Raw genomic sequence first — 26,724 nt, 5'->3', positions numbered from 1 at the left:
TTGTTAGTCAACTAATTTAGGGAGTATTATGAAGTTTTACTAAATTAATTGACAAAATATTTAAACGATGCCCATGCCATTAAAAGAGTTTAATATACATTAATAAAAATGTAGAATGCGTTTAAAATTTTTAAAACTACACTAAAAATCATAGCTTCAGTATATTGAGCATTTACCAAAAAATTAAATATTTTCGTACGGGTTGCCCATAGATTTTGAAAAAAAATAAAAAAAAATAGAAAATTCTATTTTAATGCATAGTTGCATCATTCACTAACATATGATGAAGGTCAAAGACGTTTGGAACCTTTGTTGTTTCCGCTTTTCTAGGAAATAGCGGTTTTATAGTGGTTATTCAACCAATTTAGGGAGTATTATGAAGTTTTACTAAATTAATTGACAAAAAATTTAAATGATGCCCGTGTACCATTAAAGAGAGTTTAATATACATTAATACAAATGTGGAATGTGTTTAAAAATTTTTAAACTACAATAAAAATCATAGCTTCAGTATATAGATCATTTACCGTAAAATTAAATATTTTCGTAGGGGGTTAACCCATAGATTTTGAGAAAAATACAAAAAAATGAAAACTCTATTTTAATGCATAGTTACATCCTTCACTGAAATACGATGAAGGTCAAAGCGGTTTGGAACCTTTGTTGTCTCTGTTTTTCTAGGGAATAGCGATTTTATAGTGGTTAGTCAACCAATTTAGAGAATATTATGAAGTTTTACTAAATTAATTGACAAAACATTTAAATGATGCCCATGTACCATTAAAGAGAGTTTCATATATATTAATACAAATGTAGAATGTTTTTAAAATTTTTAAAACTACACCAAAAGTCATAGGCTTCAGTATATAGAGCATTTACCGTAAAATTAAATATTTTCGTAGGGGTTAACCCATAGATTTTGAGAAAAATTCAAAAAAATAAAAATTTTATTTTAATGCATAGTTTCATCCTTCACTAACATATGATGAAAGCCAAAGAGGTTTGGAACCTTTGTTGTCTCCGTTTTTTCTAGGGAATATCGGTTTTATATTGGTTAGTCAATCAATTTAGGGAGTATTATGAAGTTTTACTAAATTAATTGACAAAAAATTTAAACTATGTCCATGAACCATTAAAGAGAGTTTAATATACATTAATACAAATGTAGAATGTGTTTATAAATTTTAAAATAACACTAAAGATTATAAGCTTTAGTATATAGAGCATTTACCGAAAAGTTAAATATTTTCGATGGTACATGAGCATGTTCAGTAAATGCTCATGTACCTTTAATTGACAAAAAATTTAAATGATGTGTATATAACATGAAAGAAAGTTTAATATACATTAATACAAATGTATAATGTGTTCAGAAATTTTAAAACAACAAGAAAAATCATTGGCTTCAGTATATATAGCATTTACCAAAAAATTAAATATTTTTGTAGGAGTTAACCCATAGATTTTGAGAAAAAAAATGAAAATTTTATTTTAATGCATAGTTGCATTCTTCACTAATATATGATGAAAGTCAAAAGAGGTTCCAACAAGATATGTTTACTCTACTTTCTTGTGGGAGCCTAAACATACTCGAGGTTTATCAGAACAGTTGTTTACTTGCATACTCTACTTTCTTGTTGGAGCCTTAACTTTTGTTTTCAGTGTGTACAATTTTCACAAAGTTAACCAAAATAAATCTTTTTTTTTAACACATACCAGAATAAATCTTTTAACTGGTCATCTTTATTAACCAAACACAAAACACTTTCAGCAACGAGGAAATACAAAGCATTTATTGTTTGAAGGGTGTTGGCCCTAAAATTCACTTAGGTCTATTTTCCGGAGATGCTCTCGTTTCCCTGTGGGATTCTTTGTATCGCTGGGTGAGATAGGCTGAACATTTGATAGCTGGATATCTATTCATTAAACATAGTCACAGAACATTTTAGATTCAATTTATTGGTCGAAAGTCTTAATATAACAATGTGAAGAGGTTGATGAAACCTTACTTGGGAAGATTTTTTTCGGACTGGCATGTAGGAAGACATTCTATTAGACAGTCGTGACTTGGACTCAAGAAGAATGGAATCTGCAATGAGATAAGATTAAACCCGTTCAACAAAATCTTTCATTGTTGAGACTGATAAAAACGACCCGGTGGCTAAAAGTTCTACCACAATAAACTCAAAAAGTGAACATGTGAACAAAAGTCAACATAAACTTGATACTTACGGAATATCGGTCCTGACCATTCGCAAGTACTCTATGCAATGTTGATCTGTATGTAAAAACAAAAACAGCTTGAGAAAATTGTGAGCTAAAACCTTTACGATGCAACAAATTAGGAAAAAAAAAAGAATTGGCGAATAAAAATTTAATGAAAGAAACATATTAGGGAGGCTGAGCTTAAACAAAAGAAAGTTACTTAAAAAGGCCGTTGCTCCAACGCTCCAGCACGTCACCAAGATTCACGATATATGCTCTGTACAAAAAGGCAAATCAGATAAAACAACATTTTCTTACGGGAGCTAGATAGGTATCTAAAATGGATAATGAACCTAAAACCAACAATTCAAATTAATTATACCCATCGATCGAAGGTACATATTCCCACTTCTGAGGCTTCATGTCTTTATCCTTACATATCTGCCATCAGATTACCAGAAATTTTTGGTAACCTGGTCACATCAAAAATTTTATGACTAGTGCCAACTGTGTAGTACCTGGAGCCCCATTACACCATCGGTTGCTAATAGAGTCATCATTCCATGATCAGTATGTGATCCACATCCATATATACCTCTAGAAGGATCAGACATCCCTAATTATAAGGCAACAAAAAGAAAGATGAAGATTACTGGTAGTGTGAGTACAAAGCGTGCGGCTAAGAAAAATATACATCACCTTCATAGTGAAGCAACCGCATATATGCAATAGGGTTTTCCAGCATCTCTGAAGTATCAAAGTAGTCCGCATCCAAGTCTAGCGCCAATGCCAATATTCTTGCAATAGCCTTACAAACCCTCCTGGTCACACGTATTGTAAGAGACATAATCAATTATAAATATTCATTGTAAATTGAGTTTAAGATATGTATCGATAAATTTAACATGGTCGTATTAGAGCTAAGAATTCTAGATCTTACCTAAAAGTTATTTAATTATAAGATCTAGGGCAGCACAAAAAAAGTCAAACAGGTTTCATACCCCATACATACAAATCTGGAAAAGGAACTTACAGTAATTCTAGGTGATAATTCTCCATGGTCGTCCGCCATCCAGGTAAAACATCTACCAAATATATCTAACGTATAAATTCATAAAAGAAAAAAAAAACATTTACAGAAGAGTATACTAGGATATAGCAAAAACTAACCAGAGTCAGGCCAAATGTTGGGTCTATAGAATGGCTTAGCTCCAAGGGAATCATCTTTAAGACCTTCTGTTCCCATGAAAAAACTCTCTTTGTTGTAGTCTCCTAAAACCATAGATTACCACAAGATTGAGATATCTCAACAACTTTTTTTGATTAGACTAATTTATTACACGAACCATGGATTTGATTCTGCTCAAGGGCTGGCGAATAGCCTCGATGCGTTTCGTTTCTCAAGGCTTTCATTTTATCCTCCAAAGGAAGATCAAAGAATTTCTTGCTCTGCTCGAAAACCTCTTCCTTCAACTCCTCACTTATACCATGATTTATGACATAGAAAAATCCACAATCCATACATGCCTGGAAAATGAATCACCCCGATAACGAGTCACAAACTGTAATCATTTTTGTTAAAAAATAAACAAATAGAGAATAACCTGTTTAAGCGAAACAGCTGACTGATGAAGATCAAAGTTGGCGAGATCTAAGCATGTAAGCGGTAAAACTTTGTTCTCCATCTCTCGCATTCTTATTGATGACTCCTGGAGGATAACAAGGTCTATTAGGATTTCAATGATGCCATTCCCGTATTATATATCTCATCCGCAAACAATTGTGTCACATTCCACATTTTAAAACTTCAACTAACAATTATTAATTACTACTAATCCATATTGTAGTTTAATGGCTTAATTAATCACGTTCATGAGGTGTATGTAGATGTCCATCAATACTAGGGGTGGGCGTTCGGGTACCCGTTCGGGTTCGGATCGGGTATTTCGGATTTTCGGGTATTTCGGTATAGAGGTCTAGAACCCGTTCGGGTATTTCTGTACTTCGGGTCGGGTTCGGGTATTTTTAGTTCGGATTCGGTTATTTCGGATCGGGTTCGGATATTTAGATTTTGAAAAAAAAAATTAAAATTTTCATTTCTCAAGTTTATTGTATTTAAAAATATAACTTTTAGTTAACTAATTTTTTATTTTTAATAGATTGAATGGTTAATAGATTTGGACATAACATTTTAAAATTAAAAAGGCACTAATTTAGTTATTTTTTTTAATTTTGGATATAACTTTTTGTTAATTTTTGAAATAAAAAACTTGACATGCATTTTAAGTGAGTAGCAAATCATTTTTCCGTAATTGTATGTATATCATATGAACTTAAATTATGTGTAGTATCAATATAAATATTTTATATAAAATGAGAGATATAAACTAGAAACATAAGGTTAATTATACATATGTTCGGTTATATTCGGATATCCATTCGGGTTCGGGTATTATCCGTTCGGGTTCGGGTATCCAATCTCTCCTTATTCAATACCCGTTCGGGTATTTTGCTACTTCGGTTCGGATTTCGGTTCGGTTTTTTCGGATCGGGTTCGGGTGCCACTTCGGATATCGGGTAAAGTGCCCACCCCTAATCAATACAATAAATAAAAAGAGAATAAGATCAATGTTCAGGGTGTCGACATCGGACTATAAAATTAGCCAATAGAGAGCTTCCAAATGTCCACCTCAGCAATAAGTGGGTCTCACTCAAAAATATATGTAATAACGAGTTTTGTTTCAATCTAAAGCCAAACGTCTTGATCAAAAAAAAAGAAGCCAAACGCCAAAACCCAAGAGTGGGAGACGTCGATTGTGTAATGTAGTCCACCACCATCAAAGCTATTAAAAGCTTCAACTCATCCATACTCTTCATCTCTCCCCCGAATCTAAATCTCCTCTGGTAGCTTCCATGGATGAGAAACAGTCAGATTTCCAGATCCAAAGCTTTGAATAAATCTAGCACCAAAGCTCCGGCAATATCAACCAGCGCATCCATGTCTAAGAATCCAGCGAAATCACCACTAAAGCTCCAGCGCATCCATGTCTATCCGTTCTTCAAGAACATAGTTTAATGATTGAGTTAAACTGGTTCTGGTTCCATTCATGCAAAGAGTTTGAAGCGATCTCTATGGTAAGGTTTAGGTTTTGTTGTCGAATACAGTTAATTATTTAAATTATTTTGCTTTTTTTTTTTGTTGTTGTTGGTATGTTATTGGGATGCAGATAAATATCCAGAGTTATGGTAACCAAGCTGAGATCAAAGCGCGCAAAGGTTGTAAGAGAGACAAAGAGAAAGAGGCTTTAAAAAGGTTTGTTGTTATCTGATTATTTATGTTTTAGTTTTGTGTTTATGTTAGTTTAAAATTTAGCAAATTTTTAGAAACTTACTTCGGATGGGTGATCTCCTTTTTAAGTCAACTAAAATCAATGATAGAGAAATCAACAATAGTGTTGTTTAAATTTTATTCTGTATGGAAACCATCTGATTCAGCTCCATAGAGGATTACTGCATTTTATGTTGAGGCGAGCTTACTGAAGCGAGTGCTAGGGTATTGCAACACATCGCTTCAGCTCCAGAGGATGGTAATAATCGTTTTGCCATTGTAGTTGTAAAGGTATAGTAATTTTACTTTTTGGTTTTGATTGCCAAATGGTCTTAGTTCTCAACTATAGTTCTCAACTACCGTTTATAATCTTTATTCTCATTTTTCAGTCATATATTACTTAAATTTTTTTTTCTGGTGAGCAGGAAATGTCATACAACAATTATCTTGGTGTTGACTCAGTGTGGAACTGCGTATCAGATTCTGAAAACCCGACATGTGCAGTCATGAAGCACACTTTGAGGCCTACCGGCTAGCTTTAATAGCAGATCCAGGTAGCACCTTTGGTGGTATTGTAGCCGCCAATGTCAAAGTAGACAAGGTAATTGATTGATGAACATGGATCTACAACGATTTATTCTCTTATTCAGTTCATCTCACTAATAAAACTGAGCACATGCCATTTATTGATCAGGGATTCTTCGCAACAAAAAGAAAAGACATCTATTGTGTTACTGATCAAAATCTCACCATCTGTTTCACTCAGAATATTGTCCTCTCGGAGCTTCAATACAACCCAGTTGTGATCGAGAGAAACATGTTCAGGTTCCGCTCATTCCAAGAGTTTGAGGGGTGATTTGTATGGTAAGTTGGCTTTCCTGTGTTAACATGTGTTGTCCTGATTGTCCTGATTTGTATATTGTCCTGATTTGTATACAACTAAATTCTTTAACATGTGTTGCAGATATCATCGGCCCATGAAGGTCATCAATTGACAGTCTCTCAGCAAACACCCGGTCTTGAACGGAGGCAGCACTCCCACCTACAGCCAAAACAGTGAGCATATACGATTACATACTAGCACCAGCCATAACATGCATATGTCATTAACTGTCTCACAATTATAATTGGCAATTTCAGGTGACCTATGATTAACGTCTACCTTTGGGACCAGGCTTCTCATGAGTCCCACAACAGGTTCAATGAAAGTCTCGCCACTCTTGCTGTTGTATTAGTAACATCAGTTAACACTAAATGTTTTGGAGGTAAGACGTTTCCATGTTTTAGTCAATAACATCTTGATTAATCAATCATGAATCAGTTCAAGAACATCTTGATTAATTTGCATTATATTTATCAAAACAGTCTGAAGTCTTTTTAATTGTCCATTTTTGTTCAACTACGTCCAAGCATAGATAGATAAGATTAACAGAAAGCTCTTAGTTTCGATTCAGTTAGCTTTTAATACTCATGGTAACATGAGGTAGACAATAGCAAGCTACAATGGTCTTCTTGAGATTTAAATCTATGACATTATTATCGTGTTTTGATTATATCGGAATAGATGGTGAGTTGATTGTTTTTTCTGGAGTTGAAATGTACATTACAAAACCCTCACCTTACACTTTCGCTTAGCATGTTGTTCACATGTGCATGTTGTTCACGTGTGCTTTCTCTTTGTAACAGGTACCGTGCTGAGATATCTATCTATGACAATGTCGTTAAGGCAACTTTTGTGCTCCTTGGTAATACTGGTCCTGATCTAACATAGGCAGGCGTTAGAGCTTATTGACAATTACTTCGAGGTTACTCATACTCATCTTATATTTCACCTCCCAAACAATCTAAACTGACTTAATCATGTTTGATATTGCAGGCTAATGGGGACATTGGTGCTAACCATGAGATGCCAACTCCACAATGTCTGGTGGAAATCTCGAGCTCCAACCTTACAGTTAAGAGACATACCATAATTGTGACGAAGGTTGTTTGTCCTGCAGTTCTGCCACCATTTGTAGTAGCAGAAAGCCAACCAGACGCAATCGATGAAGAGAGCACATGCTCCTGGATTAATTAATTTATGTCATAGGGAGTAACTTTATCCAAACTATTTTTGAACTCTTTGTTCTTGCATATTTTATTTTTTATAAATAATGTATAATGACTTGTGAAGTTGAGGTACTCTCCTTCCTAAGCATATGTTGTGTTTTCGTTATTTATAAGTTGGGTTTTAAATTTGAAATACATAAAAACTATATTCTGAACTTTACCTTTTTGACCATTGAATGATAAAATTAAAGAAATATAACAAAAATAAAATAAAAATTATGCTAGTAAAATATAATATTATAATATAAATTTAACGTTAACTAATATAAATTTAGAGTCCAGATTTGAGGGGTGAATTTTGGAGATGAGATTAATTTTTTAAATAAATAGATAAATATTTAGAATTAAAAATCAAAAATTTTAAAAATCATTTCGCCTTTCAAAAAGAAATTTTAAATTTATAAATATTCAAATTAGAAAACATATAATTTAAGAACTATAAAAATATTTTTTTAAATTTTTAATTTTTTATTATTTATTTAAATAATTATTTATATTTATATATCTATAGAGCAAGGGAGGAAAAAAGGTAAAACGATCTTTTTCCTCCTTAATTAAATCTATTTTGAACATTTCCTCTTCGGAACTCTGTTGGTGAAAAAAACTTAAAAAATATTTAAGAGAATTGTGCTTATAATTAATTTAACATTATTGTTTTTTTTTGTTTTACTAAAGTCAATACGGCAAAACCAAACATATTCAAAATGGTTTCAGTCTTAAAAACAAAATTCAGAGATTAATTTCAAATTGATGACGTGAACTTAGAATGATATTTATAAGTGTATTATTGGAAAAGAAATCTTCTATACATATGTTTGTAATAATTTTGATTTTTTATTCAAGCATGTATATAAACAAAATATTTCATCTATCTTAGAGTATCTCCAATAGGAATTCTAGACTTAGATTTCCCAAAATACATATATGTGTATAAATATATTAATATTTAATTATAGGTTCTCAACTTTACAAAAAACGTAACTCAAAATATTTTTTTCTGATCATTTGATTTGTATTGTCCGTAAAGTTAATAATTCTACAATTAAATAGTAATATAATATATACATATAACATATACAGTGAAACCTTTATAAATTAATAATATTGGAACTACATCAAAACTATAATTTTTTTTATTAATTTGTAAAGATATTAATTTATCGATATACTAATTGAACCAAAAACACAATTTGGGACTACAAAATTATATTATCTTATAGAGATTTTTAGTGTATATTGATTTATAGAGCATTAATTTAAAGAGGTTATACTGTATATATTTTGAGAATTCCAAGCTTAGAATCTTCACCGAAGGTGCTTACCATTATAATTCAAAATGAGTTCTTAAATTGAAAATGGTTCTACAATATCTTTATATATATATATATATATGTCAGAGATTGTGGATACAAAGAGATGTTTATGTATTATCGACGCAGGTCGTGTGAGATTTTGGGAGCGCAAAGATGTTCGTACTAGCAATGGAGGATGAGACTGGGGTTGGGAGGTATATAGAGGTTCTTAGAACATGTTTATTGCAGGTGTCTTAGGTTGGAGTTTTTAACGTAATATAAGATACAATCTCTTAACTGTTAACTAAAAAGCTAAGAGACGCCTCTTAAATTAGAGATATAAGAGACGTCTCTTAGCTTATTTTGTTAAAAACTAAGATACCGTATCTTATATTACGCTAAAAACATCAACCTAAGAGACCTGCAATAAACATGCTCTTATATACTATTGACACATGATTAGATGATTATATATATATATAAAACTAAGAGACCTGCAATAAACATGCTCTTATATACTATATGTTTCCTCCTAAAACCATAAAACTAAATTTTTTCGCCGAGTTTTTCCACTAAAATTGCAAAGTTGAGCTTTTCGTCAAATCCGCGAAAATCATGTTTTCCCAGCACAACTACAAAACAAGTTTTTTCGCCAAAACCATAAAATGAGTTATTTCACTAAAAAATTGATTTTTTTTTTTTGCCAAAATCGCAAAATTAAGTTTTTCGGCCAAAACCGCAAAAATGAGTATTCATGCCAAAACCTCAAAAATGAATATTTTCTTCAAACTGGAAAATTAAGTTTTCCCGGCAAAACGCATAAACATGTTTTCAGCCAAATACGCAAAATTTGAGTTTCCATCAAAATTGCAAAATTAAGTTTTTTGTCAAATCGACAAACATGAGTATTTTTTTCAAAATAACAAATTTGAGTTTTTCCGTCGCCCGCCAAGTCCATATAATCAAGTTTTCTTAAAAAACAGCAAAAACAAATTTTTCCACCGGAACTGCAAAACGAGTATTTCCACCAAAACCACAAAATTGAGTTTTTTTTTGCCAAAACTAAGGGTGTGTAATCCAGATTTCAATTCTTTAATTTTTTTATGTTTATTTGGTATTTCAGTTTGTAGAAAATATCTACCATATTCAAATCATATCTACTTTGGTTTTGTTCGGTTTATATAATGTCGTTTTGGTTTATTCGATTTTATACAAAACAAAACATAAATATATTTGTCTTTTATAATATGTTTGTGAATTTTACTTTATATGATTAGATATCGGCTTGAATAAAACATGAATATATTTTGGTTTTTAAATAGACTATATTTTCTTTTTTCTTTTACTATTTATAATAATTAGTAAACATATTAATTTAATTATGCCTTCTTTGTAGTTTATGATTATTGCCAAAAAGGATGCATAATTCCTTTGTTCTATTATAGTGAAGAACATTGAGATTTAATGAAAGTAAGTTTGTGTTAAAAAAACATATTAACTTAATAATAATAATATTTTATAGAATAAAAATAAGAAAAATTAGTAATCCATAATATTATTAAATAACTAAATATTAGCAAACATATTTGCAACGAAAAAATAAAAAATATGTTTATTAATTTGATAAAATGAAAAATAACTCTTAACTTAAAATAAAATATTAAATTACTAAAATTAACATTTAAAATATGAAAATCATATCAATAAAATAAATTATGTATATATTATTAATTATATTATATAACTTGCATATAATTATACTACTATATTTTAATTACTCGGTTTGATCAGTTTATATACCAAACTATATCTTTATACCGCGGTTTTTTAAAAAATAACATTTATTCGGTATATTCATTATTACCAAATTCAAACCACTTTCTCTATTTTAGTTCGGTTCTGTTTTAACGAATTGAACACCGTAACAAAAACTGCAAATTTAAGTTTTCCTGCAAAACTGTAAAATGAGGTTTCCCACGAAAACCACAAAATTGAGTTCTTGCCAAACTTGCACAAGACTTTTCCCGTTAAAAGTGCAAATTTGAGTTCTCTCACCAAAACTTCAAAACCATGTTCTTCCTGCCAAACCACAAAATAGATTTATTTCGTCAAAACTATAAAATTGAGTTTTTCGTCAGATTCACAAAAAAAAAAAAAAAAACAAAACCGCATAATTGAGGTTTTTTGTCAAAACTTAAAAAAAAAATTGAGTTTTTTTGCCAAAACTGCAAAAACATATTTTTCCACCAAGACCACCAAACAGCAAAACAGGTTTTCATTTGATTCACATAACTGAATTTTATATACCAATTGCAAAATGTAGTTTTCACGGAAAAAAAATGTGTAATCCTGGATTTTCTGCAAAAGACATGGATTCTTTTTTAATGACTTTTAGATTGTTTAATACAGATGAATTGAATATTTTATTTGGATTTATGTATATATCGATTTGTCTAGTTTTAAAAAAAAAAACTTATTTGGGAATATACAATAAGAAAGGGTATTCAAAAGAAAAGGAATACAAATAAGACACGAGACTTGTGGCCTAGTGGGAATAATAAAATTAAAAAGCTTATCTGTAAAAATAAGACACGAGACTAGTGAGATACTTAACTCAGGCGACTTGGTTGACTACAAGTCCACTGGACTTTTGAATAGTCTATATTGGTTGTGGAGGAGCAGCCGCCCACCATGAAAGTTTTAAGTTAGTGTAATTTTGTATAGATTTTTTAATAATGCCCCTGTTTAGAATACAAATTTATAAAGATACTAGATAGTGTTTTGTATTATGCCCCATGGCCCCCATCCGCTACTGGTTTTGTATATGGGGTTGTGAGGTCCACAACAATAAGTTAGAGAAATTTTGCATTTGCTGATTTGCTTCGTCTCATATATTCACTTTCCTGCAACATTTGAGATGAACGAAAAGCTTTTAACCCAAGAAAAAAGAAGAAGCATGAGATTGTTTTATTTATATTCTTTCAGTGCTGTCATGTTACTGAAAGCATATGGTTTTACCGGAGAAACTGATAGGATAGCATTGCTAGACCTCAAATCTCAAGTTTCTGAAGACAAACAAAATGTCTTGTCCTCGTGGAATAACTCATTCCCTCTCTGTAACTGGAAAGGGGTTACATGCGGTCTCAAACACAAGAGAGTTACCCGTTTGGACCTTGGAGGATGGCAGTTAGGGGGAGTGATATCTCCATCTATTGGTAATCTTTCCTTCCTCATATCACTTGATCTCTCTGATAACTCGATTGGTGGAACCATCCCTCACCAGGTGGGAAACTTGTTTAGACTTGAGTACTTAGATATGAGTCATAATTTTCTTGGAGGAGGGATTCCAACTAGTATGTCTAACTGCTCAAGATTGTTGAGTCTTAGATTAACTTCAAATAGTCTTGGAGAAGGTGTTCCTTCAGAACTGGGATCATTGGCGAGGCTTGAAATTTTAAATCTTGGTCGAAACAACCTTACAGGAAAGATCCCCCCATCTCTAGGAAACTTGACATCACTCACGCGAGTTATCTTTTCATCGAACAAAATAGAAGGAGGAGTTCCTAATGCTCTAGCTAGATTAACTCAGTTAGTGTCTCTTAGACTAGGAATGAACAAATTCTCTGGCGTTTTTCCTCCCTCCATCTACAATTTTTCCTCACTTGAGATCTTGAGCATTTTTCATAGTGGTTTCTCCGGTAGCCTAAAGCCTGATTTTGGTAATCTACTACCAAATCTTCGACGTTTGCATATGGGACGTAATCATTTTACAGGACCAATCCCCACAACACTTTCCAATATCTCAAATCTTGAGAATTTTGGAATCGTGTTTAACAAAATGATGGGAAGTGTTCCTTCAAGTTTTGGAAAACTACAGAACTTGCAATACCTAGCACTTGCCAGTAATTCTTTGGGTAGTTACTCCTCCGGAGATCTTGAGTTTCTCAAGGCTTTGGCTAATTGTACCCAACTTCATACATTACTTGTTAATGGAAATAGGCTTGGAGGTGACTTCCCTACCTCTATTACGAACCTGTCCACCAACCTCTGGAAATTAGACCTTGGAATGAATTTAATCTCTGGAACCATTCCTTATGACATTGGGAATCTCATCAGCCTACAAAAACTTATGTTAGATGATAACTTGTTGACCGGACCACTGCCAAGTTCCATTGGAAAGCTTTCTAGATTGGTGGTATTAAACCTCACGTCAAATAGATTGTCTGGAGAGATACCTTCTTCAATAGGTAACATCACTCGGTTAGGAAAACTCTATTTTTCCAACAATAGTTTTGAAGGAACCATTCCTCCCAGTCTTGGTCAGTGCAGATTCATGTTGTATTTGTGGATTGGGTCTAATAAGTTGAATGGGACTATACCTCAGGAGATTATGCAAATTCAGTCCCTTGTTCACCTCGACTTGTCAGATAATTCCTTGACAGGCTCTCTGCCAAAGTATATTAAACCACTAGAGGGTCTTTGCATACTGTCTGTTGCGCATAATAAATTATCCGGGCAACTCCCTCAAGTCTTGGGCAATTTTCTCTCGTTGGAGAATCTTTATCTACAAGGAAATTTTTTTGATGGTGATATTCCAAATATAAAAGGGTTGATGGGTGCTAAAAGACTTGATTTCTCAAACAATAATCTCTCTGGAAGTATACCTGGATATTTTGCAAACTTTTCTTCATTGGAGTATCTCAATCTATCCATTAACAATTTCCAGGGAATAGTGCCAACAGAAGGAAACCTTAAGAATGCTACTGTACTTTTAGTATTTGGAAACAAAGATCTATGTGGAGGCATCAAGGAACTGAAACTAAAGCCATGTATTATGCAAGTACAGGCAATGGATACAGGCCATTCCTCTCTTGTGAAAAAATTTTCCGTTGGGGTTAGCATTGGCATAGTTTTCCTCTTGATAGCTTATATTTCTCTATGTTGCTTAAGAAAAAGAAAGAGGAACCAGCAGCAGACCAATCATCCAACTTCTTCTTCTGCACTAGAGGTTTGTCATGAACAGATAAGTTATGCATATCTACAAAAGGCGACAGATGGCTTCTCTTCCAGCAATATGATTGGATCAGGCAGTTTTGGCACTGTGTTTAAGGCATTGCTCCCAACGGAGAACAAGGTTCACTACAAGAAAACAGCGGTATTCTGACGGACGTTCCGACGGAAAATGAATTCCTCGGAATATACCGAAGAATTTCCGAGGCAATTCCGAGGAAACACAAAATTTGGCTTCCTCGGAATTTCCTCGGAATATTCCGACGGAATTCCGAGGAAAATTCATCTCGTCGGAATATTCCGACGGAATACCGAGGAAACTAGTATTCCTCGGAAAAAACCGATGAATTCCGAGGAAATATTATAGACGTTAGAGAGCCGTTGGAGAGCCGTTGGGGGATTTTAAAAATTCCGAGGAAATTCCGACGAACTAGCCGTTTGCATCGGAATTCCGTCGGAATTTCCTCGGACTGTCGGCAGGATTTCAACTATAAATACAAGCACCCCTCTTCCTCTTCATTCACTCCATATCTTCATCCTCCCTCTCACTTTCTTTACACACGAATTTGATTCATAAAAAACATGTCTTCTTCAAATTATTTTCGTTCTTGGATCGATCGACCTCATTTGGATCCGAACACGAGATTGCTTACGGAAGAATACCAACAAGGTATAACCGAATTCATGGGGTTAGTTCACCGACAACCGGAAGCAAAAACAGGTATGTTAAGATGTCCTTGCTCTAATTGTAAAAATAAAAAAGTTATTAAACAATGGGATGTTTGGACTCATCTATATTTGAGTGGGTTTACACGAAGTTACAAAATTTGGTATCATCATGGAGAAACTGATTATGAACATGGTAGTACTAGCGAACCTCAGCCAGCGGTTAGATTAGAAGATCCAATTAGAACGGATGTAGATTACGGTGTAGGTACTGAGCAGATGGTAAATGATCATTTTAGAGGGGAAGATTTACCCAATGCCGAAGCTAGGAGATTTTATGATATGTTGGATGCTGGATTATGTACTGATGGTTTCAGCCCGTTTGGCAAGAGTGGAAGACAGTATTCTCTATGGCCAGTCATTCTTACACCATACAACCTACCCCCAAACTTGTGCTTGCGACGAGAGTTTTTGTTTCTCTCGATTCTCGTTCCCGGACCAGAGCATCCTAAGAGATCACTTGATGTGTTTCTTCAGCCACTAATATATGAGTTGCAACAACTATGGGCTCAAGGTGCTGAAACATACGATGTTTCGTGTAAAGAAAACTTTCAAATGCGGGCAGTACTAATGTGGACAATAAGTGATTTTCCAGCATATGGTATGTTATCTGGATGGACAACGCATGGAAGGCTATCATGTCCATATTGTCAAGATAACACTGATGCTTTCCAACTAAAACACGGAAGGAAAACGTGTTGGTTTGACTGTCACAGGAGATTTCTACCACCAGATCATCCATATCGTAGAAGTAGGAATTTGTTTACGAAGAACAAGAGGGTGTTTGACAGTCCACCTCCGGAAATTCGTGGGAAAGATTTGAAGACACAACTTAGAGATTTTGGTGCAGAAAGGACGCCAGACGTCGGTGGACATGAGCATTTTCCGGTAGATGGTGTTGGAAACCTACATAACTGGCACAAAAAAAGTATTTTTTGGGATCTGCCATACTGGGAGGATCATCTACTAAGGCATAATTTAGATGTCATGCATATCGAGAAGAACTTTTTTGACAATCTCATGAACACGATCCTTAATGTTCAAGGTAAAACAAAGGATAATTTGAAGTCAAGACTCGATTTAGTCGATATATGTGATCGTTCAGAACTTCATGTTGATGAGAGTGGTAGGGCTCCTTTTCCCATATACCGACTTGATGCAGCGGGAAAGGATGCGTTCTTTGATTGGATTTCAAACGATGTGGAATTTCCAGACGGTTACGCATCTAATTTGCGTAACTGTATCGACAGAAAGGAAGGAAAGTTTACTGGCTTGAAAAGCCATGATTGCCATGTAATGATGCAGCGCCTCCTTCCGTTTGCCTTCAAGGAACTATTACCACGAAATGTTCATGAAGCAATTGCAGGGATAAGTGGTTTCTTCCGCGATTTATGCACAAGATCAGTGACTCTTGAAGGTATTGAAAATTTGAAGACTAATATAGCTGTGATTCAGTGCAACCTTGAGAAGATATTTCCTCCCTCATTTTTTGATGTTATGGAACATCTTGTTATTCACCTGGTAAGAGAATTGGAACTTGGTGGTCCTGTGCAGTATAGATGGATGTATCTGTACGAGCGGTATATGTTCCATTTGAAGAAGATGGTGAAAAATTTAAGTAGGGTGGAAGGGTCTATAGTCGCACAGATGATCAATGAAGAAACTTCAAACTTTGCCGAGTACTACTTTCCAGCAGAAGTTCAGACCAAAAACAGAAGACCTGCTCGGCATGATGATAGAGGCGAACGGGCAACATATCATTGGAAGGTTCCAGACATTTTCACAGACGTTGGACGACTTAGCGGAAAACCAAAGGACCGTCGACTTACTGATCAGGAGCGCAGTCATTTGCAAACATATTTACTCACCAACTGCGAAGATGTTCTTCAATATGAAAGGATTTTCATGGCAGAAAAGCGGTTAGAATATAGATACGACACAGATGACGAACTAGAAGAAATGAAGCAGAGAGAATTTGGTGGATGGATGTTTACTTATGTGAGTGATGGTTTGGCCAGAGGTGAAACATTTGACGATTGGATACGCGAGATGGTCGTTGGACCAAACTTTGTTGTGAAGTCATATCCGAGATTTTGTACTCGAGGATATGCATTCACAACTCAGAAGAGAAGACGTTCGAGTACGACTTACGATGCTGGTGTTTGTTCTGCATCAGGAGATGATGTATACTACGGACACATAAATGAGATTTTGGAAATCAAGTATTTGGGCATGGTTGGATTGCGCTGTACTGTTTTCTATTGTGACTGGCACGACAACACTCCAGATCGAGGTGTGAGAACAGATGCATTTGGTGTTACATCAGTAAATTCAAGACGGAAGCTGCAATATTATGATCCTTTCATTCTTGCTTCTCAGGCCGATCAGGTTTGTTATATCAAGTACCCCCGGGTAAGGAACAGAGATGATCCATGGGTTACTGTTACAAGACTCAACCCGAGAGGCCGAGTTCAGGGAAGTTCTGAGCTGGAAGACCCACTACAACCAAGCACATCCGGCAACTTAAGTGCAGCAGAAGATTTAGGTGGAGTTGGCCTTGTAGTCGATTTAACCGACTTCGGAGAAGAAGCCGCCGTTCACGTAGAGGATGAACCAGTGATTGGAGAGTTTCACCAAGATCCAGATTCAGATTCATCTGGTGATGACGACTCGGAAACAGACTAGCGTCGACCTTTTTTTTTTTTTTTTTTAAAGGAAAATTCCGAGGAAATTCCGAGGACAAATAGGTTTTCCTCGGAATTTCCTCGGAATAGATCTTCTCGATTGAAAACCCAAAGTTCCTCGGAATTTCCTCGGAATTTTCCGAGGGAATTCCGAGGAACTCTTTATGTTCGTCGGAATTTCCTCGGAAAATTCCGAGGAAATTCCGAGGAATTGGGGATTTGATTATAGATTCTTTTTCCTCGGAATCTCCTCGGTATATTCCGAGGAATGCCGACGAACATAAGGATCTCCTCGGAATCTCCTCGGTATATTCCGAGGAAATTCCGAGGAACTTGGGGTTTTAAATTGAAAACAACGTTTTACGGATTGAATAACACGTATATAACCTTCATTAAGTGTCATAACCAGATTATGATGTTTGGAACTATGAACTTTGGTGTTTTATCCAATAACAAACACTTTTTACGATTACATGAACGAAAACCACACAACATAAGAGAAACACTTATACACTTTAATAAACGGTAAAGGGAATACTTACAATTATTTTTGAAATTGTGTTATTTCATGGTTTATGATCATCTATACAAAGAATCCTCAATGGTATGCATTATAATTGTATAAGAAATGAAATACGGCGAAAATAATCGATGTTTTAAAACCCCAAACCCTGGTTCCTCAGAAATTCCTCGGAGATTACCGAGGGTATTCCGAGGAATCCTTGTTCGTCGGAATATTTTCATTTAACCGGGTTAACCTAGCCGCCAAATATTTCGGGAAAATTGAATCAAAGAATTCCGAGGAAATTCCGACGGAAATATAAAATATTTCCGAGGAAATTCCGACGGATAGTTTCCGTCGGACCCCTCATAATATTAGGGCGAGCCCGATCTTCTTCCCCATTTCTCTCTTTCTCTCCGCGCCGCACAGCCTCTCCTCTCGCGATTTCCGGCGACTCCACCGTTCTCTCTCGCGTTTTTCCGGCGAATCTCCCCTAATCCTCCCCCATAATCATGTAAGAACCCTATCCCACTCTTTTAGGTTAGATTTGTATGGTTTTTAAGTAGATTTGATGATTTTGGAATGAGATTTATAGATTTTGTTAGGGTGAATGGTAGATTTGTGTAAAATCGAGTTTGATTATGTATTTCACTTGATTTGAATTTTTTTTTTAGTTTTTATTAATTTTGTGGTTATAAAAATCGAATTTGAAATTATATATATATATTGAAAACGTTTTTTGTATATAAAATCTATTTTTTGCATTTTAAATTCATTTATATATTTATTAAACATTTTTAAAATCTATAAAACTTTTTTAAGATTAAAAATCATTTATATAATATTTAAAAACATTTTTTTGTGGTTATAAAACGTTTTATGTATTTTATATGTAAAATATAAATTTCTATATTTATTAAACATTTTTAATATTATGAAAACTATTTTTGTAATTATTTAACATTTTAAACATTTTTAAAACTATTTTTCGTTATTATTATGTTTTTGGGATTTATTTAAACTATTTTTAAAATTTTTAAACTATTTTTTATTTATTAAAACTTTTTTTATTAATTATTAAACTATTTATATTTTTGTGATTAAAAACTATAATTTTTAAATATGTTTTTTTTTTAATTTACAGGTCTAATGATGATCAGATCCGGCCTCGCCAGCGTCGTAGCCGGGGTGGTATGGGGAGCCAGTCTCGGGGTTCTTCCAGCCATGTTCAGGATTCCGTTTCGCCCCACAGCTCATACCATACATCTCCCTCTCCATTACTCGCTCCTGCTGCTCCCGCTCCCGCTGCTGCACCCGCTCCTGGTCCCGCTGCTGCACCCGGTCCTCCGGGAGTGATGAGGGTTGCGGAGTTGGTTCGACAGCCCGGTCGTGACCATCTTCCCTATCTCACTGAGTATCCACATGGACATGGTCAAACATGGTAATTTAAACTTTTATTTTTTATCCTTAAAATTTGATTGATTATTAATAATTTGTTCTTTTTATTAGGTTCAACCGATCCGGGAACGGGATCAGCGCATGGATCAACCGTATGATGTACTCTGCCCTCGACAAGGGACATCCGACTTTCACTCACTTCCCCGTCGAGAAGCAGCATCTGTGGTTTCGTCAGTTTGCGGTAAGTATTCAAAATTTTTACTTATATTTTTTATTTATTAAAACTATTTTTTGTGATTATTAAACTATTTTCTATATTTATTAAACATTTTAAATATTTTAAAAACTATTTTTTTAATTATTAAACTATTTTTTATTTATTAAAACTTTTTTTTGGTAATTATTAAACTATTTTCTATATTTATTAAACTATTTTTTATTTATTAAAACTATTTTTGTAATTATTAAACTATTTATATTTTTGTGCTTAAAAACTATTTTTAAACTATTTCAGCAAGAATTCAACTGGAATTCCGATGATACGCTCTCTATCTATAACCATTTTGTCCATAAAGTTATGGACAACTATGGGAAGCAGATGTACGAGTGGAAGAAGAAGTGGGAAGCAAACAAGGTAGTTTTTAATTTATTAACAATTTTTAATTTATTAAACTATTTTTTAAATTATTAAATTTTTTTTTTTAAATTAAAAGGTCCCAAAGTCGATGAACGACACGGTATGGAAGGAGTTGTGTGAGCATTGGGATAAGGAAGAGACGAAAGAAACTTCTTCCACCAACTCCAACAACCGCAGGAGCGACCGTAAAGGGAAGGGCATCTACAAGCATAACTTGGGTGCCCAATCTATTGCCACTCTCGCGGATCGCATGGTAAGTTCAACCGCTTTTTCTTTAATTATTTAAGTTTCAGAATTTTATTTTTTATGCATTTTTTCAAATTTCTAATGTTTGTTTAATTTATTTTTTTTTCAAGGCGGAAGAAAATGAGGGCGAGCCGGTTGATGATCTCGCCCTAATGAAAAGGGCGTATACCAACAAGAAGACCGGTCAGATTGATGATGGTCTTGTGAGGGACGTGGTCGACCTGGTCCAAACTCAGGTGTACGACGAAGTGTCTCAGCTTCAAACCGATGATGACGATTCGACGGCTTCGACCAACTTGTCCCGGGTTCGAATCAACGAAATCGTTGAATCGGTAAGTTTTTTTTTTAAAAGTTCAATTTATTTATTTCTTGATTTTTATTTTATCATCAATTTATATTATCTAAATTTGGTTTTTTATATTTCAGTCAGTTCCAAAGAAGAAGGGACGTATGGTCGGTTTGGGTCGTCGCTCCCGGTCGGCTGCTCCTTCTTCTGCACCACCGCCATATGTTGATCCGGAAGTTCTTACGGCTCAGCTGAAGGACAAGGATGATCGGATATCTGCGTTGGAGACCCAGATGGCAGCTCAACAGGCGGGCTATGAGACCCAGAAGAGGCTCAACGAGCAGATGATGGAGATGATGAAGAGGATGTACCCGAACGAGGTGTTCCCGAACATCCAAGACCCGTAGTTTTTTTTTTTTTTTACCAAAAACTCTGAATGTTTTATTTAACTTTGAATATTATCTACTATGTTTTATTTAATGTTTTATTCAATTTTAATTTTAATTTTAAATTTTAAAATTAAATTTAAAAAATTTAAATTTTTTTTAAAAAAATAAATTTTTTCGAAATTCCGAGGGAATGTAGTTCCTCGGAAAATTCCGAGGAACTTTCTTCCCTCAGAATATTCCGAGGAACATAATTCCCTCGGAATTTTCCGAGGGAATGGAATCCTCGGAAAATTCCGAGGGAGTTTTGTCCCTGGAATTTTCCGAGGAACTCCATTCCCTCGGAAAATTCCGAGGGAAAATATGTTCCTCGGAATTTTCCGAGGAACATATTTTTCCTCGGAATTTTCCGATAAACATTCCGAGGAATGTTTTGTCGAAACTTCCGAGGATTTGACCATCGGAATTCCATCGGTTTATTCCGAGGAACCATCCGACGAACATATGTTTCTCGGAGTTTCCTCGGAATTTTGTTTCCTCGGAATTCCGTCGGAAATTTCCGACGGAATTCCGAGGAAGTATGAATTTCCGAGGAGATATTTCCGAGGACTTTTTTCGTCGGTATGTCGTCGGAATAGCGTTATTCCGACGACATACCGACGATTTTTTCCCTCAGTATCCCGATGTTTTCTTGTAGTGGTTGTTGCAGTGAAAGTTCTAAACCTACAGAGACGTGGAGCTATGAAGAGCTTTGTGACAGAATGCGAATCTCTCAAGGACATAAGGCATCGTAATCTTGTGAAACTATTGACGGCTTGTTCGAGTACTGATTTTCAAGGAAATGATTTCAGAGCTCTTGTCTATGAGTTAATGCCAAATGGAAGCCTGGATATGTGGCTGCACCCAGAGGAAGTGGAAGAGATCCGTCGACCCTCAAGAGCCTTGACCCTATTTGAAAGGCTCAACATTGCCGTTGATGTAATTTCCGTTTTGGAATATCTTCATGTTTATTGCCATGAACCTATAGCTCATTGCGATCTCAAGCCGAGCAACGTCCTCCTAGACAAAGATCTGACTGGTCATGTTAGCGACTTTGGCATTGCTCGAATGCTCATGAAACTTGATCAAGGGTCTTTATTCAACCAACAAAGCTCGGTCGGCGTCAGAGGAACCATCGGCTATGCTGCACCAGGTAAATTATATCACACATCAGTATTGTTTCAGTGAAGAAAATCGTTGTTTAATAACAAAGTTTTTGATTGAATAAATTTTACATTCATTCAGAAAAAAATAATTGTTGTTAATTATGGTGCAGAATATGGAATGGGAGGACAACCATCAATATATGGTGATATGTATAGCTTTGGTGTTCTTCTTTTGGAAATGTTCACTGGAAAAAGACCAACAGATGAGTTATTTGGGGGAAACGTTACCCTAAACAGCTACATCAAGTTGGCGTTTCCAGAGAGGGTGTTGGACATTGCAGACAATTCGATTCTTAATAGCAGTCTCAGAGTTGGTTTCCCTCTTGGTGAGTGCTTGACACTGGTGTTGGAGGTGGGACTTAAGTGTTGTGAAGAAACACTGAAGAACCGTTTAGCAACGAGTGAAGCCAGAAAGGATTTAATCCTAATCAGAGAGAGATTCTTTAAACATTGATGTGTTTATTGTTTCCTCTGCAGACTTTGCAACCCACTTAAAAGAAGGAATCTGAGACCTATATAATATTGCCTTTCATAATTTGTGGTTTTTTACTCAGTTAAACATGATTATGCTTGCAGGATGCTATGTTATATGCAGACAATAGAATAAATGTTGTGTTACCAGCTTTATAATTGCCATTTCTTAAAGCTCTGATTGTGTATTGATGCTTTTCTTTCCCTAGGTGATCAAATTTGAGGGTTTTAAAAATCTGGATGATCAAGAAAAGTTTTAAAGGGGATAGTACGCAACAATCTAGTGTCCTAGTAACTTATCTTTTCGGAGAATGATCTAACTGAATTAGACAGACAGTCCTATGTACAAACGGTGACTGTTTTGGTGGCTTCATTGATCAATCAGTTTTGTTGTTAGTGTTAAATCAGCTAGTGACATGAAGCTGCAGCTGTAATTTGGAGTCAATAGTGTTCCCATTTGTTCATGATTAAAAGTAACTGCACTTATTGGTCTACGATGGAAGATGCGCTTAGGGGTTTATGGTGGATACTGGATACACGTAAAACCTGCAAAGGAGAGAGATACAGTGAAAATATGAGTGATCCTTACAAGGAACTAAATGAGTTAATTAATGGCGTAACAGAGGCATTATAATTATGTCTCTATATGAAGAGTTAGAGGCACAAAATAAGGAAGGTATTCGGGTCCGGTTAGAGGCACAAAATCAAGAACCGGCACATCAATTAATACCAACCTTAGAAAGTATTTCCATGTACTCGACCTCAACATACCAACCTAACCATTTCAGCCCACAACTCACAAAATATACCCATACCACTATCACTGACTTCATTTAAGAGTTTAATTGCAGTCTTATCGAAGGAATATCGACCACATGACACATGGATTCTTACTTATTTTCGTGAACCGGTTGATCTCTTATAAACTCATATAATATCGTATTTCATCATTTTTACCTTTTTTTTTCTTTGTTTATGCTCCCTTAACGAATGTTCTGTTGCACAAAAAAATGAATACTTTGTTTTTTTTTTGCTTAAAAAATGAATACTTTGTTGTGACAAGATGAATGTTTGTGCTACCATGTTTACATTATGATAAACATTTTCCTTGAGATATTATGTGCATAATCTTAGCCGAAATGAATGGTTTATCTTTTGTCCTTGAATACATATTGCGATCTAATCTATTAATTTAGGGATTGGTTTTTTATCTACTACTTAAAGTTGTTATTTAGATTTTGGGCTCTTTCATAGTTGTTACTAGAATATATCACACCTCCTATAAAATGCAACCTACCAACTTAAATTAAACCAAATCTTAACCAACGTAGAAAGATTGAACTTAACCAATAACATAATTAAAATATTTCTGGTTATCTCTTAATATAATTAGATCATAAAAAACTGAACCATTCTTAAATCAATGAGTTCCAAATCATTCCAAACATAAGAGAAAAAATGCCCGACTCATTTATAATGTATCTTTAATACAAAAACTGTGTATGCTTATGTTCATATAACTTTACCTTCATATATTTACTCTTCACATGCATCATATCACAACATGTAAAAGTGATATATAAACGTGGGTTCTCATCTAGATACGAAAATATATTTGATTTGATCAAATCATAATTTATATAAACCTATATTTATATTTTTAAATTAACTTTGATCAAATCTACTATAAGTACGTGGGTCATCATATTATTATTCAATTCATAATAATATTAGATTTGATTAATTCTACTATAACTATCTTGAATAAAAAATTTATCAAAAAACTCAAACAAATATATATATATATATTACACAAAAATATATATAATATTATATGCACATATTATATATAACATATATTAAAATTAAAATTTGACAAATCAATCTCCGCCCTTTAGGGCGGGTCAGAATCTAGTTTCTGTTAAATAAGACTCAGTTCTGTATTTATCTATTTTTTCTTTTTTTTTTAATGCCAGGAAGTTCGGAATTAATGTTCATAATCCCCTAGGTGGATCATCTATCGAAATCTTCAAAACATTTGCAGTTGTCCTGACGCAATCGATTGATCTCATTGAGATAATTTACCTTCCAACGGTATAACAAGAAAAGAAACATGGGGAAAAGTATCATTTTATTATGTATGTCTCAGGTTTATGATCGAAAGAGACTGTAAGAGGCAGGATTTCTGGTGGAGAGAAATGTTACACAAGCTAAAAGCGAGCTCATGCCGGAAAAGAAGCATGAAATGTGTATCTATAAATAATGAGCATGGTTGGTTTTGCCAGCGTTTTTATACCCGATCCAAACTCGCGGTCGAACAGATCGATAAGTAATCTGATTTGGATTTTAAAAAATATTTGTTTTTTTCTTTAAACCCGATAAAACATTGACTGTAACAGTGAGTGATTTTTATTTATTTTTACTTAAAAGTTTTTAAAAAAAATTACGTCATTAAAATCTGTTTTTTATTTCAAATTAAAAGTTTAGTTTTTACCTCTTTAGTTTTCTCGTTAACATATTTTCTTCCTTTGATGCCGCATATACTATGTATCTCTTCCAATTTTGTTGAACTTTCTGATTCTTTTATGTATACGTATCAACTCAACCATTTTACTTTTTATTTTTACTTTTATGAAGATTTTACTATGCCACTTGGGATAATAAAGTGAATGTTATCGACAATCTTTTACAATCTTGATGATTTACAAACATAGTATAGTTTAAATTATTTTAAAATATTTTGTATGAGAAATGAAAATTTTAAATAAAGAAACAAAAATTGAGTACTTTTCTATATTTTAAAAGAAATGTTAGATTTCTTTTATATTTTGCAATAAGTGATATATAATTATATATTAAAACGAGTAAATTGACAAATTTGTGGTTCGTCCGCGGTGATTCCAATAACTCAGTGACCCGAAAATTTGTCCGGTTCAGTATTTGGATCGGGTTTTTTTGTCATCAACTTAAAACAGACTCATACTAACTCTGAATACCAAATTGGGGGCTCCGCATCCATGTGGACGACGAAAGACGAATGTTTCCTGACACTGTGTGCTAGGGTATTCGCCTTTGTATTTTGCGTCCTTGATACATGAACGATTTCTGAGCTAAGAAAACTTTCTTTCAGGTTCTTGATATCTTCCAAATAACTTTGAAAAGCTGGCCATTCTTCTGGTTTCGACACCATCTTTACCAATGGAGAACAATCCGTTGCAAAAGTGATCTGATATTGAAGTAAGTTCCTCATACATTCCATTGCCAATACTAGCGCTTCCACCTCTGCATGTAGTGGTGATAGGCTAGGCCTAACATTACGTGCTCCCATCAGGGCATCAAAATCTTGTAGAGTACTATACCAACCTTGTCCCGAAAAACGATCATTTTCTTTCCAAGAACCATCTGTAAAACACTATTGGTCTGGGATCGACGGTAAGGACGCGGCCACCATCTGAGTTACTGCCCTCTCTGTGTTCGGCACTTGTGCTTCTGTCCAGAGTGTTGATTATGTTTCTGCAAGTTTAAGGGTATCCATGGAATTCATATCCATATTACTAAAGACTTTGTTGATCGGGTTTAAAAACATTGGTTGTTGATGTAGATGTTGTCCGCAACAATAATTATGTCTATAATCCTAAATCTAAACCAATTATGCTTTCTTAATTTTTATAAGTTTACAGCCATTTTAAATATTTAAGTTTGTGTGTATGTAGAAAGACAAATTCCTACGGCCAATTTTATGTACTTTCCAAAGTTTTAATTTTTAGGCTTAATTCTAGAGCCAAAGCCTAAAAATTCAAAGCTTTCATTCGAGAGTAAAAATCTTAAAACTAAAACCATTACCAGTCTGACCCAAGAGAGAAGATTGTGAAGCACTGTGAGCTCTTGATTAAGAAAATCCACCAAAAAACATACACAATGAGCCATACAACTTTACTTCCGGTTTCTGAGCTACACCTCACAAATTTATAACACACGGTACGATAAATTTGACTAGGATATTGGGTTCAGGTTGGTTATTATTCTGGTTAAAATGGTTTGGTACGAAAACTAACCCGTTGTAAACAGATTTTAGTTTAGTAAATTTTTTTTTTCAAATTTTGTAGAATATTTCTGTTTAAATTTCAGCATTATCCTAAACATTCAAATTTCCGGTTTGCATCTCAACTTTATCCTGAACACCAATTCATTCTTGAGTGTAATGATTGCCATAACACTGCAAATCTTTTGAAAAGAAAT

The 26,724-nt window shown here is 34.3% G+C and overlaps 2 protein-coding genes across 7 annotated transcripts; one reads left to right on the top strand and one right to left on the bottom strand.

Annotated features, from left to right (window-relative positions):
* Window positions 1–1,435: 1,435 nt before the first annotated feature.
* On the bottom strand, window positions 1,436–4,271 carry LOC103832811 (2-oxoglutarate-Fe(II) type oxidoreductase hxnY). Its single transcript, XM_009108903.3, has 11 exons — window positions 3,810–4,271; window positions 3,552–3,732; window positions 3,376–3,477; window positions 3,239–3,290; window positions 2,905–3,026; window positions 2,724–2,821; window positions 2,588–2,646; window positions 2,426–2,482; window positions 2,233–2,278; window positions 2,010–2,089; window positions 1,436–1,916 (listed from the first exon to the last, which is right to left on the bottom strand). The coding sequence occupies exons 1-11, from the start codon at window positions 3,897–3,899 to the stop codon at window positions 1,823–1,825; spliced, it is 981 nt and encodes a 326-aa protein (XP_009107151.1). The 5' UTR covers window positions 3,900–4,271; the 3' UTR covers window positions 1,436–1,822.
* Window positions 4,272–4,720: 449 nt separating this feature from the next.
* On the top strand, window positions 4,721–24,310 carry LOC103832810 (probable LRR receptor-like serine/threonine-protein kinase At3g47570). Of its 6 annotated transcripts, XM_033276488.1 has the most exons (11): window positions 4,723–5,340; window positions 5,433–5,518; window positions 5,701–5,824; window positions 5,959–6,134; window positions 6,228–6,397; window positions 6,498–6,589; window positions 6,674–6,798; window positions 7,220–7,338; window positions 7,410–14,068; window positions 21,509–22,001; window positions 22,125–24,310. In XM_033276488.1, the coding sequence occupies exons 9-11, from the start codon at window positions 11,852–11,854 to the stop codon at window positions 22,466–22,468; spliced, it is 3,054 nt and encodes a 1,017-aa protein (XP_033132379.1). In that variant the 5' UTR covers window positions 4,723–5,340; window positions 5,433–5,518; window positions 5,701–5,824; window positions 5,959–6,134; window positions 6,228–6,397; window positions 6,498–6,589; window positions 6,674–6,798; window positions 7,220–7,338; window positions 7,410–11,851; the 3' UTR covers window positions 22,469–24,310. The 6 variants fall into 6 exon arrangements, 4 of the variants coding, with proteins under 4 accessions (XP_033132381.1, XP_033132380.1, XP_033132379.1 ...); XM_033276490.1 differs by having other exon boundaries at window positions 4,721–5,518; window positions 5,711–5,792; XM_033276489.1 differs by having other exon boundaries at window positions 4,722–5,518; window positions 6,300–6,397.
* Window positions 24,311–26,724: the final 2,414 nt, after the last annotated feature.

Source organism: Brassica rapa, chromosome A08, assembly GCF_000309985.2.
Source record: "Brassica rapa cultivar Chiifu-401-42 chromosome A08, CAAS_Brap_v3.01, whole genome shotgun sequence".
Classification (NCBI taxonomy): Eukaryota; Viridiplantae; Streptophyta; class Magnoliopsida; order Brassicales; family Brassicaceae; genus Brassica; species Brassica rapa.
Note: the sequence above shows the minus strand (reverse complement) of the source record. Positions and strands in the feature narration are given on the sequence as shown.

Bases quoted from the DNA above. Each gene is read 5' to 3' on its own strand.
- LOC103832811 (XM_009108903.3), bottom strand. From the start codon at position 3,899: ATGCGAGAGATGGAGAACAAAGTTTTACCGCTTACATGCTTAGATCTC. The intron at 3,733-3,809 runs GTTATTCTCTAT...TTCATTTTCCAG, and splicing joins CAGCTGTTTCGCTTAAACAG to GCATGTATGGATTGTGGATT. The intron at 3,027-3,238 runs GTAAGTTCCTTT...ACGTGTGACCAG, and splicing joins AATTATCACCTAGAATTACT to GAGGGTTTGTAAGGCTATTG.
- LOC103832810 (XM_033276490.1), top strand. From the start codon at position 11,852: ATGAACGAAAAGCTTTTAACCCAAGAAAAAAGAAGAAGCATGAGATTG. The intron at 14,069-21,508 runs GTTCACTACAAG...TTTCTTGTAGTG, and splicing joins TGCTCCCAACGGAGAACAAG to GTTGTTGCAGTGAAAGTTCT. The intron at 22,002-22,124 runs GTAAATTATATC...ATTATGGTGCAG, and splicing joins CATCGGCTATGCTGCACCAG to AATATGGAATGGGAGGACAA.